General features: G+C 43.1%; 1 protein-coding gene across 3 annotated transcripts in view; it reads left to right on the forward strand.

The window, feature by feature from the left end:
- The first annotated feature begins 6105 nt into the window (after positions 1-6105).
- WDR47 (WD repeat domain 47) overlaps positions 6106-16312 on the forward strand; it is a 35032-nt gene continuing 24825 nt past the window's right edge. The window contains exons 1-3 of one of the 3 annotated variants that reach the window (XM_033151453.1): positions 6106-6305; positions 13958-14124; positions 14751-14834. In XM_033151453.1, the coding sequence (XP_033007344.1) occupies positions 13967-14124; positions 14751-14834 (242 nt within the window). In that variant the 5' untranslated portion in view covers positions 6106-6305; positions 13958-13966. Of the gene's footprint in view, positions 6306-13957; positions 14125-14750; positions 14835-16312 lie in introns of those variants that run through there. The other 2 variants (XM_033151454.1, XM_033151455.1) reach the window with 2 other exon arrangements.

Genomic DNA, 16312 nt, shown 5'->3' on the forward strand with positions numbered 1-16312 from the left:
AGTCTGCTTCTGTTCTTTATATAGATGATGTATAGGAATGAGAAGTCCTTAAATAATTTAGAGAACAGCCCTTTTTAAAATTATGAAAAGGCCTTAGGCATCAATGTGTCTGGGTTCTTTATCAACATTTTCTCAGAAATGCAGTCAATATTTACTTTAACTTATGTTCTTATATTTATGTATATTTGTTAAAACTGTAAAAGAAACAACAACACAAAACCCACCTGTTTAATAGGTATGTGGCTCTGATCTATTTGCAGTTAGCTGATTCCTACTGTTTGCATGTATATGAACCAGGATATCTAACCCATCTTCTATTTCAAGTGTAAACATACTGTGTATATATTATATATATAAAAAATAGGAGATAGAAGGTCTATGCATTCTACCAACGAGGCTTATCCTCCAACTAATGGCATAGGGGAAATATATTGCATACCCATGTAAGCATACATCTTAAGTTAAAACTTGCTCAAGTTGGGGGCGAGCTGCTAGGACATAAATGGGATAGACGATGGAGGAGATCACATGGAAGGATTTTTAACTAAACTATTATTGCTAAAAGAAAAATATAATTTAATGATACATACCACTGACTGATTCATGCACACCTATCTAAACAGGATAATTTCTTTTAAAATGTGGCAACATAGTGTCATTTTAAATTATTGAATGTATTATGAATTTTGTCTACCGTTCAGAAAAAAAGATGTCTGTGCAATGTTGAAAGGTAGGATGTGAATAGTAAAATTAAAAAAATTGAGACTTTGGGGATTAAAATGTTACTACATACTAGGAGAGCTAAGGACAGGGTTTTTTCTTTTTAAGCTTGCAAATTTTCTAATGACAGTATGTCTTCTTTTGGGATCTTATTTAAGAAAATGAAAGCCTTTCATGGAGAAGTCCGGTGTTCTTCAGTGACATTATCAGTTACATACCGGTGCTTTCATCGAGGGAGCGGGGTGTTTTTTATTGTTTATATGACAGAATTTGCCAACCATCCTAATTTCCAGGCCAGGTGTTCAAACTCTGACAGTCATGGTAGCTACTGAAAACATTTTTGGATGACTGTTGGTGTTGTTTTTTTTTAAAGAAAAAATTCTTTGGCTGTTTAAAGCCAAATTCTGTTTATTTCTAATTTAAATGGGCACCGTCCGTTGAGAAATGTACAGTGTATTGTGTGCTTACTTGTCCACTTTTGTGGAGCATTGCTATCCTATTTTTTCAGAAGCTGTGCTGTAAGATATTGTCATAGTGCTACCTACTTAGTACAGTGTAGTCCTTCCCTTCCATTTAAATAAAAAGCATGGCACCAAAAACAAAGTTGTGGTTTCATCTTTTGGTACGTGTTTTCAGTTTATCCCCTGACGCCATTAAATGTATACATTTATGCTTGGCAAAAGGTTTTGCCGGCATGCAGTTTGTGAAGGCATCTCTGATGTAAGCAATCAAATGGACACTTCTGGGAGTGGGCTGGGCCTGTTTGTTTGCGCTGGCACTGGCTTCTTCGTGTCATGGATGATGGAGGTGCCAGCTCAATATCCAGCGTACTCTCTGTCACATCCCCAGGTAGAGGCTGCTTACTGAGGAAGTGCCTGACCGGAGATGTCCGATATCACGGGTGTAGCGCACCTCTCTAACAACCCACTTGAACCTTCCCCAGGATCCAGCTCCTGACTCTCTTGAGACCCCCTCCTCCAGCAGAGAGATTCCTTGAGGTCCCAGTTTCACCTCCCTCAACCCGCTTGATTCGAAGGTTTTGTTAACTACATCCATATGACATGCCGTGCTTTCATCATGGGCACAGGTCAACACTGCACCGGAAAATTATTATTGGCTTGTTCAAAGGACACACACCACGGGGGCGCTGTGGAGGTGCTCGATAACTTCTTCCCATTTAGGCTGCATACACACTATACCTTATAAAGCACATCCTTTTCCACAAAAATGAACACTAGTTTACCCCTTTCAGAGTTGCAGGTCCCAAGAACCCTTAAACTAAACTAGTGCCCAGAATTCTTTGAGGGAAAGAATGTGGTTTAAAGGTATGGTGGGTATACAGCCTTATGCTAGAAACAAACAATCTGTCTTATATTGATTGACTGGATAAGCAGACTACAGAGCTTGTTCATGCTTTTGATTCAACCAACTGATTAAACCAGGGGTGCAGGTGAGATGGGACCGTTAATAAAACTCCTAAAAACTTGTACTTTCTCACAATGCTGCATTTGCCATTTTGGTAGTAGGGCCAGTCATGCTGAAGATGTGAAGCTCAAGTCACTGGCAACTTTTATCTCACAGAGCTAATTCACACATTTATTTCTGGTATAAATTTGTCCCATATGAGCTCCCACGTTATTTTCTTACTTTACCAGAGGCACACGTGAGATGCTTGCACACACTACCAAGCAGTAATCTCTGTGCCTTGGAATTGTCATTTATCTCTTGCTGTAATGAAGCTCTAATTCCACCATTGTTTTTATGAGCACTTGTGTGCAAATTATGATACATCAGTTTATACAGCTTGTTATTCATTAAATCTGCACTGCCTTTCATCCCACAGGGCGGTTTACAATATAAACACAATCCTTATAGCCCAATCCTAAACTGCATATTTACAATAAGTTCTACCAAGGCCAGAGCTTGCCCCACATGTTTTTTGTGATCGGGATGTCACCAAAGCATCATTTCCATGGCTAATTCTTCCCCTTCTTTGTCAAACATGTTTTAACACTTACTCTGTGATGCAACATGTTCTGAGTTTCTCTGTCCTGGCGCTATAGGATTGGCTGATGGGGAAGCTCACAATTTGATGTAGCATCACAGAGTGAGAGTTCCTGACAAAAGTGCTAATCCTTTTCAGTATTGATATTTTGAAATATGTTAATATGCCTGCATATTCTCAGCATACTCTTTTTGTAATTAGACAAACTCAACTCTTGCATCAAGTAGTATTTCATCACCCATGTCTTACTATATCAAAGAGCTTTCCATCTAAGATAGCAAGTCCTGGCAAGTGCCTCTTGAGTGTAAACACATTTATTAAGGTGCTTGGATGTGTAGAATTGTCACCTTAAATCAATATTGCTTATTGTTTTGACAAGCCTAGAAACCGGTAGTACAAGAATTTGGATCAGCTCCAGAAGTGTTGAGTAAGTACCACAAAACGATTTGTAAAGTATTTGTGTGGATTTGTGAACAATGTTCACTGCATGCTATGTTATCCAGGAGAGCATTTCTTTCGATGGGACAAGCTGTGAGGCTGCAACAAAACAAAACAAAACAAACAAAGCAAATAAAGTGATGTTGGTCCATAATCCATCAAGCAATACATTTATTAGGACCAAACAAAATGTCACAAAAGCTTTCAATTTCTCTAGAACTCTTCATCAGACTGGGATTTTATATATAACAGTTTCCTTCACTGCACCCTCCACTGTTGCTTTGTTCTTTTATTATCTATGAAAACAAAATATAGAGTTTTTTAATACTCTAAATATTAAGTATTTCCCACCCAGTGCCTGCAAGCAGAGTAGATAAACAAAGTACTTTGTTAACACTGTGTAGACCAGGGGTCAGCAAACTTTTTCAGAAGGGGGCCGGTCCACTGTCCCTCATAACTTGTGGGGGGCCGGACTATATTTTGAAAAAAAATGAACAAATTCCTATGCCCCACAAATAACCAAGAGATGCATTTTAAATAAAAGCACACATTCTACTCATGTAAAAACACCAGGCAGGCCCCACAAATAACCAAGAGATGCATTTTAAATAAAAGGACACATTTTACTCATATAAAAACATGTTGATTCCCGGATCGTCCACAGGCCGGATTGAGAAGGCAATTGAGCCGCATCCGGCCCCCGGGCCTTAGCTTGGGGACCCCTGGTGTAGACATTTAATAACTCATACAGATTTAAGGCAATTCATTAATAACAGAACCATCCATTTTGGTGAGCAGATTGGAAGAAAGACTTGGGATGCAGTAATGGGTGGCGCTGTGGGTTAAACCACTGAGCCTAGGGCTTGCTGATCAGAAGGTCGGCAGTTCAAATCCCCATGACGGGGTGAGCTCCCGTTGCTCGGTCCCAGCTCCTGCCCACCTAGCAGTTCGAAAGCACGTCAATGTGCAAGTAGATAAATAGGTACTGCTCCAGCGGGAAGGTAAACGGCGTTTCTGTGCGCTGCTCTGGTTCACCAGAAGCGGCTTAGTCATGCTGGCCACATGACCCGGAAGCTGTACACCGGCTCCCTCAGCCAGTAACGCAAGATGAGTGCCACAACCCCAGAGTCGGACACGAGTGGACCTAATAGTCAGGGGTCCCTTTACCTTTTATTTTTTTATTCAGTCACTACATTTATGGCAAAAAGGATTTTCTGTAGCAGTGGAAAATGTGAGAAAAGACAAGGACAGATTGGAATCCAGAAAGCTCTCAGATGGTAATTACATGCACTGGCAACAAGCCAGCAGCTTCTGCTGCAAAAATAGAGGAAAATGTGATTGTGATGTCAAGACTGTAGGGGAGCAGGACAAACAGAGAAGCTGAAAGACAAAATGGAACAAATAGGATTTCTTACCAAAACCACATCAATCAGAATTTTAGCCTTCTAATGCAAATGTGGGGTATAAATCACACTGAGAGAAGGAGGAGATTTATGTGCAGCATGCAACAAAATACCACCTGGCACCAGTTGGACCTTGAGTTATCCGTAGCCTTTCTAAGGCTTCAGAAATGGGACTGATAAAGAATTAACATTACTCCATGCCACCAAACATTATTTGGGTGTAATAAGGGCATTGATTCTGAAGAGGTTTGGGAAAGGACCATTCATGAATGGCCAAAAGGTGACCGGTCAAATAATGGCTACCTTTCCCTGTAGTGTAACTGGGGACTGAGACTCAATGCACACATTACTGCAGTGTTGACAGGGCCGACCCACTCAGGAGGCAAGGCAAGGTGGCACCTGACCCACCCAGGAGACAAGGCCTCAGGTGACAGGATCCACAGGGGTAACAGATCTGGCTTCCAAGGAATGCCACTGGTATTGCTGTTACTTCCTTGGCAGCTCCCCATCCCAAGTCGCCCCACCAGTGACCTCTTGGCGCATATTAGGTAGGCACTGCTAGTCTCCTCCCCACACCTTATTCCCAATGCATTGTTGTTAAATACATTTGTATACCACCCTTCACTCTTGGATCTTCACTCATCCCTTCTTCCATGGTGCAGGAGTTGGGGCTGCGCATCATTTTGTGCTTTTCCTCAGGTGCCAAAATGTCTTGGCCTGTCCCTTGTGAGGTAGCTGGCTAAACCCCTACAGACCCCCTGCCCTGCCTTGTATCAATTACCCAACAACAACAACAACAACAACAACAACAACCTGCTTGTGTGAGTGGCCTGCCTCTAAGGGGCTGGCCTAGAATGTACACGTGTTTGGAAGAAAGACGTGGTTGCTAATCATGCCATTGGGAACGGCTAGTTTGTGTTTGTGTGTATTTTGTTATTGTTTTTAATCTTGGTGGTGGTGTTTCTATCTTGCATTGTTTATGTTGTGAACTGCCTTGAGATGTATGGATAAAGGGCAGTATCCCATTTTAACAACAATAACAACAATAATAACATTAATAGTGTCAAACTATTATTATTAAGTGAAAACAGCCTTTAAAACACCCACCCTAGGAATTACTGGTGGAGGGAAGAGGATGCGAAGGAGGAGACAAAAAAAAACACCCTTCGTAAAATGCGATTAAGAAAAAAACCCAAACAGATGCAAAGTAATCCTGCCGGAGGAGGAGGAGAAAAGAAAATCCACACCCCGGATTCCCTCGCTCCTTATTGAGCCGCCTCCGCCGCCGCTGCCACCCCCGATCCCCGTCGCGCCTCCCTCCCGCGCCGCTCCCCGACATGGGCTGGGCGAGCCATTCCTCCCGGAGGGACGCCGCCCCTGCGCCCGCCCGCCCCTTTTTCCCTGGCTCTCCCAGTCAGGCGGATGCTCTGTCACCCCGCCCAGGCGCCGCGGGGCCCTGAGGAACCGGCCTGCCGGGCACTGATTGGAGAAGCCGCTTGACAACCGCAGCCAGGGCGCCGCTGCCGCCTCTGCTGCCACTACACAAGCCGGGCCCGGGAAGGCAAGGAGTACGGTAGCTGGGCGCCGGCAGGCAGGGCCGCGTTGGCTGCTGGCGACGGGACCCTCTTCCCCTCCTTCCCTGCCACTACCCCGGTGTCGAGGCTCCGCTTGCCGCCATTTTGCGCGCCCCCGCCAGCCCCGGTCTCCCCTCGCCGCTTTGGGAGGGAGCCTCCCCTGAGGTGAGCCTATGTCTCTTCCCTGAGAAGGCTGCCCTGTCTTGGGCTGGGTGACGGCGCCTCCGCTGAGGAGAAAAGAACCGGGTTGAAGGAGCGGGAGGGTGGGAAGGGATGCCCGGGGCCTGAGGGGAGGCCCCGAGTGAGTGTCCGTTCGGCGGGCGGGGGTTGTCACCCCCAGCGCCGGCCCTTGGAGGCGTTGGCAGGGCAAGGGCTTGGCGTTGCTGCTGCTGCTGGTGGCGTTGGCGGCGGCGGCGGGAGGGGCCAAGCGACAGCCTCCCTTGGGCTGCTTTGGTGCTGAATGAGCGAAAGGACCATTTTCTTTACTCCCCCCCACACCCATCCTGCTTATTTGTCTCTCGTTTAGTCAGTTCATGCTTCATCGCCACAGCTGCCTCTCCCCACACTCTTCCAGCCTTGCATGTGTTGTATGCGTGTGCATCGTTGCTGAATTTTGTCCGTTGCCCATGGTTTTGTTGCATTTTTCTTCCCGTTCTCTGGCGAACGTCTCCTCCTCTCGTCCCCTCACCTCCCTCTCTTCTGCTTTTGTTATTGCAGCATTATTAGCAGGGCAAACCTCCCAGGTCGAGTTAAGCACCTGCAAAGCTGCTCTCCCTAAGTAACCCAGATCTGTCCTGGGCACATTGGAGACATTGTTTGTCTGTGCTGTGCTTGGTGTGCTTGACAGGAGAGGATGCCTGAAACAGGTTTGCAATGTCACTGCAAACCTGTTTCACTGTCTGGAGGCAAAAAAAGAAAATGAAAAAGATGGGGTGTTTTATGGCCTGTCTTACCTGCTCAGAGGTTTTTAATTGTGTGTTTTCCTGAGGAAGCATTCCAGTTTTGTGTCCTAAATTCCCTGCTCCTGAGTAATTTCATTGCAAGGGATGGCCTTATTGTGTCACAGCACAGTAGCCTTTTCAGCGTGTTTTAGCAGGAAAAACTTGAGTGTCAAGTATCCAATTCCCTGCTACAATCCTTTGTTCACACAATTGAGCTGCAGTGAAGGAAGGGTGGGTTCGTGGATGCATGCATGCGCATGCTTCTTTTAGAATGTGTTTAATTTGGTGGCAATCCTGTGAGTGTACGAACGAAGGGTGACGGTTATTATGGATACATTCTGAATAGAGGAATGCAAACTTGACAAAACATATTGGCAGCAGGCAGCTGCAGATGTTGCAGAGACTGTATACAATAGCTCGAGACAATAATGGAATACTTTGTTCTTTGTTTGAACAAAGAACAAATCAATTTGTTGACAACCTTAGTTTGAAGGATGCCATGAACATAATAATGAATGCCCGTGACTTTTCTGGAGTACCATGTGTCAGTGGTATATTCTGGTTTGGAGACCTGAATAGCAATAGGTCACACATGAGAAAGGCTAAATATGCTGACATAACTGTTATGCTAGTGACCCCTTCCTATTTCTATATGGTAATCTTTTGAATAGCCTTTTCTCCTCTTCATCTCCTGATTAATTGCTGTAATTAGTATGTTTTATCACCTTCCATTGGTTCTTGCTTTGCTCATCTATTTAATTTTATAATCTTTTGACAAATCGTATTCTCCGTACAGGTATAAAGGCTGTGGCTTTTCAGTGCCCCATTGGTCGGTCACAGAGATCTTCTGCACTTGGCTATTCTTGAAGCCTCCTCTACTTCTTCCTTTCAAGTGGCTCCTAGAATATTTATTTGGCACCAAAATTTTGTGAAAATATTTGTGAAAGAGAAAACACATGAGGAGGCTTCAAGAATAGCCAAGTGCAGAAGTTCTCTGTGACCGACCAGTGGGGCACTGAAAAGCCACAGCCTTTGCACCTCTTCTCCCAGGCCTTTGGCTAATTATGCAATCTTTCGCCTTTCAAACTTTGTGGGGTGGTGGTTATTGTTTGTTACTGTGTTTCGTATTATTATTTTTTAGTTTTTATATTGTAAACCGCCTTGTGATCCTCAGATGAAGGGCAGCATAGGAATTTTAATAATGATGATGATGATGAGTTTTGTTCTTGCTGTTATGCTGCAGTCTCTTCCCACCCCACTTCTCCCATATAGGGTTTACTTGAAAGATGCCAGGCTGAAAATGCCAGGCTGAAATCTGTCTAGGAATCATAGCTAATATTCCCTTGAGGTTCCCCTCATTCAAGTACCTACCAAAGAAATCTTTCTGTCCTCTTCAGTAATCTTGACACCAGGATCAGTTTTCTAGACACTGGATTTTTGCATCCACCTCCGGTCTGCAGCACTGTTGCATTTTTATATCTTAGGTTCAATCCAAGCACTGTGGCACTACCAGAAAAGTTGTGCTTGTTATGATAGAGCTACCTCCAGCGAGACAAGGTGGCGTAAATAGTTCTCCTCCCCATTTGATCCTCACAACAACCCTGTGAGGTAGGTTAGGCTGAGAGTGACTGGCCAAGGTCACCCAGTGAGCTTTATGGCTAAGTGGAGATTTGAACCTTGGTTGTACAGGTCCTAGCTAGACATCCTAACCACTACATGACACTAGCTTTCCATTATATCACTATATCACTTTAAACAGCTGTGGCTTCCCCAAAAGCATCATGGGAAGTGTAGTTGCTGAGAGATGCTGAGAGTTGTTAGGAGACCCCCTATTTTGCTCCCCAAGCTACAATTCCAGCATGGTTTAACAATCAGTCCCTCTTCCTAGGAAACTCTTGCAACTGTAGTTCTGTGAGGGGAATTGGGGCCTCCTAACAGCTCTCAGCACCCTTAAACGTTAGTTCTCAGGTTGCTTTGCAGGAAAGCATAACTGTTCAACGTTGTTAGCTGTTTAAAACTGTCAATACCATAGGTAGGCAAACTAAGGCCCAGGGGCCGCATCTGGCCCAATCGCCTTCTAAATCTGGCCCGTGGATGGCCTGCCTGGTGTTTTTACATGAGTAGAATGTGTGATTTTATTTAAAATGCATCTCTGGGTTATTTGTGGGGCATAGGAATTCATTCATTCCCCCCCCCAATATAGTCTGGCACCCCACAAGGTGTCAGGGACAGTGGACTGGCCCCTTGCTGAAAAGGTTTGCTGACGCCTGGACTACTTTATTGCAGTATAGTGCAGATGAGGTCCAAATACAGTGGTACCTCTGGTTGCGAATGAGATCCATTCTGGAGTCCCGTTTGCAACGTGAAAAGCCTGCAACCTGGAGTGCCATATCTGCGCATGTGCGCAGTGCGATTTAGCACATGTATGCATGTGCGAGTGGCGAAACCCAGAAGTAACCCTTTCCGGTACTTCCAGGTCGCCGCAGGACGCAACCTGAAAAAACGTAACATGAAGCGGACATAACATGAGGTATGACTGTATACAGTACATGCATAAGATTGCACTGTAAATTTGGTAATTGCAAATAGTGAGAAAGTAGGAAGTTTTTCAGGCGGGAAAATCTCTCCACCTTTTCAGATGCCTATGGAAGGCCTGCAAACAGTACCTGAGCACACCAGCATTCTCCTCACTTGTGATTTCCAGGAAGCTTTCCAGCAGTGGCTTACTAGCCTTGATAGCCTTATCCTTCATAATTTTTTCTAATCCCCTTTTAAAGTCATCCATTTTAAAGGGGAAGCTTTAGGGGGCTAATGTTGGGAAGTGCTGGTGGTAGGGTTGGACAGCAGAGCAAGTGGTGGGGCAGAGCCCTCGCAGCATGCATGCATGCATGTTTGTTTATTGTCTTAATCTTTTTAGCAATGTGCTCCTTGAATTCGTTTTTCTTTTTGGTATCCCTTATGGTATGCTTGCATTTATTTTAGACCATTGTCTCATGCAATGACGGCAACACTTGCTAGTGTACTTAGAAAAGGCTTAGTCAAGATTGCATGCAATGACAATTTAACTCTCACAGAGAAAGACGCTACTGAAGCAAAGCCTTAGTTATTTCCATCTGTGTCAATTGGTTGTCATAGCTGTCCAATATAAGCAGTTATCTGGAGTAAACATATATGACTTACATTTCTGTAAAGAATATTGGAATGTCTGAGTGGTGATACACTATGAAAGCTTTGCTCTTTCAACAAATAATTAAATCAGAATTGGAAGAAAACCTGCACATTCAAAATGTATATTAAAAAGAAAGGGATTCTAAATCCTTCAGTCATTCTGAAGTATTAGTCTTGGATCACTTTGGTGACATTGTGTGCCAGATGTGCTGGCTGTTTGTGGCATACTGAGGAGCTTGAGCTGCATCTTTGAGATTTTCTGGATGGTGGTTTATCTCCCAATGTGATTAAATCTCCTTTGCGTATGCCTTATAGTCCCCGATATGAATATACTGATGAACCAGTGTGTTTTATTAATTTTAGATATGTGAAGATCTGGGGGGGGGGACTGAAAAAATGGGAGGGGGACACACACAGGATTTCGTCTAATTTTTCTGTTGTTTATTCTGAGCCTATAAATCTCTAGTAACTAGTTACTTACAAAATGCTTCCACATATATAAGCTTATTTTCTTTGGTAGAACTAAACTTTTTGTCTTGTTGCCCTGTGACTAAGCTGTAGGGTTCTTCACAGTAGCATGTAGAATGAACTACAATACAGACAAAACTTTCCAAATGCAGAGACAATGCCCCAATCCAACTTTAGTCATGTGTAAAAATGGTATTCACTCATAATTGTACTAGACTGTGGATGCACATCCAAATATGCATCTCATTGAAAATAAAAGAATATAGTACCTATAGGAGATGTCTGTGTTTGGGTGCAAATTGGAAAGTACAGTTAATTTGAATGTGCATGTCCTGATCCGAAACATAATGTGTGCCCAGAAGCCTGCTTCCTAACACAGTGGTATAGCTTGGGGGGCGTTGTCCTGGGTTCATTTTTTGAGGGGGCACAACCAGGTGCCCCCCACTATAGTTCCTTTACTAAGGGAAACTGCGCCCAGGCTGGCCTTGGGGGCTGGGGTGTAGGTGGCAGCAGCAATTGCTCCACTCCTGGTCAAGCTTGTTTTTCCTTTGGCGTGCCAGACATGTGGGGCTGCTGGGGTACTGCGGTAGGCTCCTTCTCCCTCCACCCGCAGCATGCCCCATCCCCCAGGGCTTGTGCCCACCTGCCCTGGGCGCTATGGGCTCACACAACATCCCTGTCCTAACATTTATCTCCAGGATCATCTTATCTGGATCAGGGTGCTATAGTTTCCTCTTTGTTACTTTATTCTATCTTTATCCCAATTTTTATGCATGATAACAATTTTGAGACAAATACTAGGCCAATAAATGTTTGATATATCCTTCAGTATTAACATGACAAACATCCCAACTTCTATTTTTCATCAAATTTAAAAACTTGGTCACTAGTACAGGACTTTTAAATAAAAGCTGTTAGTTTTTCCTTGCCACTTAAAACTCTCATTATCAGCTTCTAATTCGAGGATTGAAAGCTATGATAAACAAAAACGATTGTTCCTTCCAAGGGAATATGATTGTGTATTTAGGGCCAATTCACACTTCACTTTTCCGCTTGGCTTGTCCTATGATATACAGCTCATGGTTTGTCTGAGAGAGCTAAACCATGAACCTAAATTAAGATGACGCATAAAGACAAACCACAATCTCCTCCCCAAGAGGTGGTATGTGTGCTTGTTTGTGCTAAGCCATAGTCTTAGCATTACATGCAAACAGGAATGTTAATTCTCTGTTCCATATATAGCAAGGAGGATAACTTCTTAGACTTAGACTTCAATAGTAGCTATGTAACATCTGATGCTCCTTACTTCTAGTGCTTAGGCAAAGCTGGAAGGAGCACTGCAGTGTAATCTCCACAACATGTGCTACCTATTTCAGCTTTTAAGCTCACAGGAAGCAGCACACACAGCAATATTAGTGCTGCAGCAGTGCTCTTTGCATCCTATACCAGGGTGGGGTGGATCCTGAGGTCCCCCACCCTCCGAGGTTTTTTTTTTGACAGGTGACTTGAGTTCAATACCTGTAGAAGGAATTGGGAGTGCACTTTGTATTCTTCCTTTGCAGCCTGGCTTGAATTAAAACCAGGGATGTGAAGGATCTTCCCTAGGGAGATGTGGCTCTCTGCAAATGAAGATCATTTATTTGTATTCTTTCTTTGCATAAAAAAATCAGTACTTTCTGAATTGGATGCTATTTCTTTCACTGTACCGACTTGCTGATGCAAATAATTTTTTGATGCTTGACCTTTCCTACAATGTTGGGCCAGAAAAGGTGGATGTGGTTTGCCCCAAATGGCCTGGTGAGCCAACATCTGAGTCCTGGCAGGCCTAATTAAGCTGTGGATTGGAAATTCCCCACCACTGTCATTTAGTTACAGAGTTATAGAATTGATGATTGCACCCTCCTTAAGGGAACTTAGAATATTGCCTTCTGCTAATTTCTAGTGAGCCTATCTATAATAATCTTACTCTGGGTGACCAGATACAAGAGAAGAAAGGGTTTATGGATCTTTGATTGTTGTGTAGAAGAGGGAATTCCAGCAGATTGAGTTTGTAATGCAAGGTTGAGAAAAGCTGCACTTGCTGAAATTCCATCTTCTATACAATTTAGGGAAGGTATATGTGTCTGTTCTACTTGCATATTGGGAAGTGTGCAAGACATCTAATTTGTAAATAGGTTTCTGTTGACACTCCCATTAAAGCTGTTGCTTAGTGTAAATCTACTCACTGGCAACATATTGTGTATCATGCCACTTTCTGCATCAATAGCATGTATAAATATTTAATAAAATTACTAATACAGGAGGTATGTTATCTGTACTACTCTAAATTGTAAAATCGAAATCTTGGGATCCTGTTTCACATGAGATGTATTTGTAGTCTCCTAATTCTAAGAAACTTAGTGGATAGCTAAACATTCTTCCTGCAAATGAGGTTGTTAAATTATTTGATGTCATAGTATCATTAAAAATACTACAAAAAAATCTGGGATCTTTTGAGATGGAGGAGGGGTGCAATTTTAGAGGCTGTGATAAAATATTATATAGTTTTTGTACTTAAGATTGTCAATCAGTTTAGCTCCTCTGAGGTTCCCATCTATACAGAGAATATCTCCAAGGATCAAATGTCTGTCCCAAATGCTTAATGGGAACTGAAACAATTATGATGAAATGTGAGCAGCTGCCTTCAAGAGGGAAAGACATCTCACTTGCCCAGAGTCTTTGTGGTTTCTCCTCCACATACACTGAGCAAAGAGTTGTTTTGTGTTCTGTGACTAACACCTTCTGTGGGCCAGCTGCTTCTTATTTTCTCTCTCCCTCTTTCTACCCCCACCCCCCATATATGTCAGCCAAGAACATAGGCTCAGATTTATGGGTGTGTCCACTTTCTGAATAACCAGATACTCTGCTTTAATGCATATTGAGGTTTTTTTTCTAAAGGAGTTGTTGTTCAAATGTTCTTTATGCTACTAAACGCTTATAAACTGAAACATAGTTAAGTGAAATACAATCTGCTCTTCATATTCGTAGCCCTCTGTATGAAGCCAAACTGCTAGCTGTACAATTGGGCCAAAGTATTAGTGACACTACATTGAGCTGCATGAACTTCAGAGATTAAGCCTACTACCAAGCGCTAGCATGTTTCATATAAACAAAGAAGAAAATGCATTTAACAGTGTCTGTTTGCTAACAAGATGCAGGTTAATCCCAATTTTATATGTAGCTTTTTCTTCTTCTTTCCAGTCTTTCACAATGACGGCAGAAGAGACAGTGAATGTAAAAGAAGCTGAAATAGTCAAGCTAATACTGGATTTTTTGAATTCAAGAAAACTTCATATCAGTATGTTGGCTCTGGAGAAAGAAAGTGGAGTAATTAATGGACTGTTCTCAGATGATATGCTTTTCTTAAGGTAGAAATAATTATCATAGTATTAAGGATACTGTTTAAACAAAGCTCACATTTTTGTTGCTAGTGTTTAAACTCAGGTCCATGCCTTTAAATGCTTTGATCCATCTTAGCTTTACAGTATCTTGACTGACTTGCTATCCATTTCTGTATGTGAACTGAATAAAATTTATCCATAACCCCTTTTAAGCGCTTGGCTACAAGACATGCCAAGTGTAATGCTATTCCTATAAGTATCTGAAACATGCATAATTACAATATATTATTAGATTGTTGTCAGTTTACATTTTTGAGTCACCCAACTTTTACCAGATAATACTGTTCAGCACAAGGCAATACAAATTATATTGTATCCAGTTGTGACTTTCAGTCCTTTGATCCAGCGACGCCTCTGGTAACAGAAAGAGGATCGTTACAATTTTCTCTTGACTTCCTGTAAAAAGGTTTTACTTTTATCTATTTAAATTAGTAAATAATCTTCTTAACTACTTTCTCAAGCATTGACTTTGTAAAGCTGATTGATCAGCTGCTGTAGTTGAGGGAGTGGATGTTTTGGTTAGCTTAAAAAATAAAATTAAAGTCCAACAGAATTCAATGGATCTCTCTCTCTCTTTCTCTCTCTCTTTAAAGACAATTGATCCTTGATGGTCAGTGGGATGAGGTTCTTCAGTTCATCCAGCCTCTGGAGTGTATGGACAAATTTGATAAGAAAAGGTAAATTGATAGTAATTTTTCAATACCATGGCAATCCCATTTATGCAACACAACAATTAAACATTCACTCAGCCTTCGTACAGTTTCAGAACTGCTGCAGTGTCTATAGCTGCACTACATTCTTCCTCACAAGCTTGCTTTTCTCAATTAACTCTGTAAGAATAACACATTTTCATCACAGCTCTCACTAAAATTCCATTACACATGCAGAAACAAAATAGCAGTGTTTGGATAAGCTCTCAGAGTTAGGATTTGGGATAACAAGGGAACAATTATTAGAGAACCTTTTTGGTGCAGTGGGCTAGATCCTTATCTGTCCCCACCCACATGGGCCAACTTTAACAGGTGACCAGGAGAACCCACTTGTCAATCACCTAATGCCATGGTGATGATTGACAGCTGGCTTTACCCACCCACCTTTCAAAGTCTGTTGCTCAGTGCTTCCTAGGCACCCAACAGCCAGCTGGTTTTTAGGTGCTGGGGAACAGAAGTACAAGGGGCTTTGCTAGCTGTATACTCAGAGCTTCAGATACACTGAGTACAGGCTTGACCTTCAGCCCTGTTTTCTGCAGGGATCAGCTGTGCAGCCACGCTCCCCTCCCCATGGGGAACTGAGTTGCATAGCTCAGTGTTTTTCAACCACTGTTCCGCGGCACACTAGTGTGCCGCGAGATGTTGCCTGGTGTGCCGTGGGAAAAATTGTGTTTATTTGATTCCTATTCAAGAGAATTACTTTATATATAGTCAATATAGGCACAGAGTTAATTTTTTTAACATTTTCTAATGGTGGTGTGCCTCGTGATTTTTTTCATAAAACAAGTGTGCCCTTGCCCAAAAAAGGTTGAAAAACACTGGCATAGCTGATCTGGCAGGCTTGAATTCAGCTGAGGGGCCGTGGATTCAACTCTGCTTTCTGCAGGGATTGGCTACGTGATCAAGCTCCCCATGAAGAACTCTGTTACAGAACCAATCCAGCCTGCCATATGCCTGTTGTCACATATGAAGGAAGACTTGATTTGAGGGAAACATGGGGCTGTCCCATCATGTCACTGGCCAAAGGCACATGGGAGGCCACACTCTGGACTTTGTTTTCTTGACTGGGCGGGAACAGGGTGATTTGAAGGTGGGGGATATTGACATCATTCCCTTGTCATGGTCAGATCACTTCCTGTTGAGATTTAGGCTGTCAGCACCTTTTCCCCTCCGCAGAGGCAGGGGACCTATTAGGAAGGTCCACCCTCGGAGGTTGATGGATCCAGAGGGATTCCAAACGGTTCTGGGAGGTTTTCCGGGTGATATGACTGGTGTCCCTGTCAAAGCCCTGACCGACCTCTGGAACACCCAAATGGCTCGGGCTATTGACACGATCGCCCCTGAGTGCCCTCTCCCACTTCTTGGAGCCGATTTGGCCCCCTGGTATACTCCAGATCTTAGGGCGAGGAAACAAGCTGGGAGACGGCTTGAACACAAGTGGTGGA

This window comes from Lacerta agilis, chromosome 6 (assembly GCF_009819535.1).
Source record: "Lacerta agilis isolate rLacAgi1 chromosome 6, rLacAgi1.pri, whole genome shotgun sequence".
Classification (NCBI taxonomy): domain Eukaryota; kingdom Metazoa; phylum Chordata; class Lepidosauria; order Squamata; family Lacertidae; genus Lacerta; species Lacerta agilis.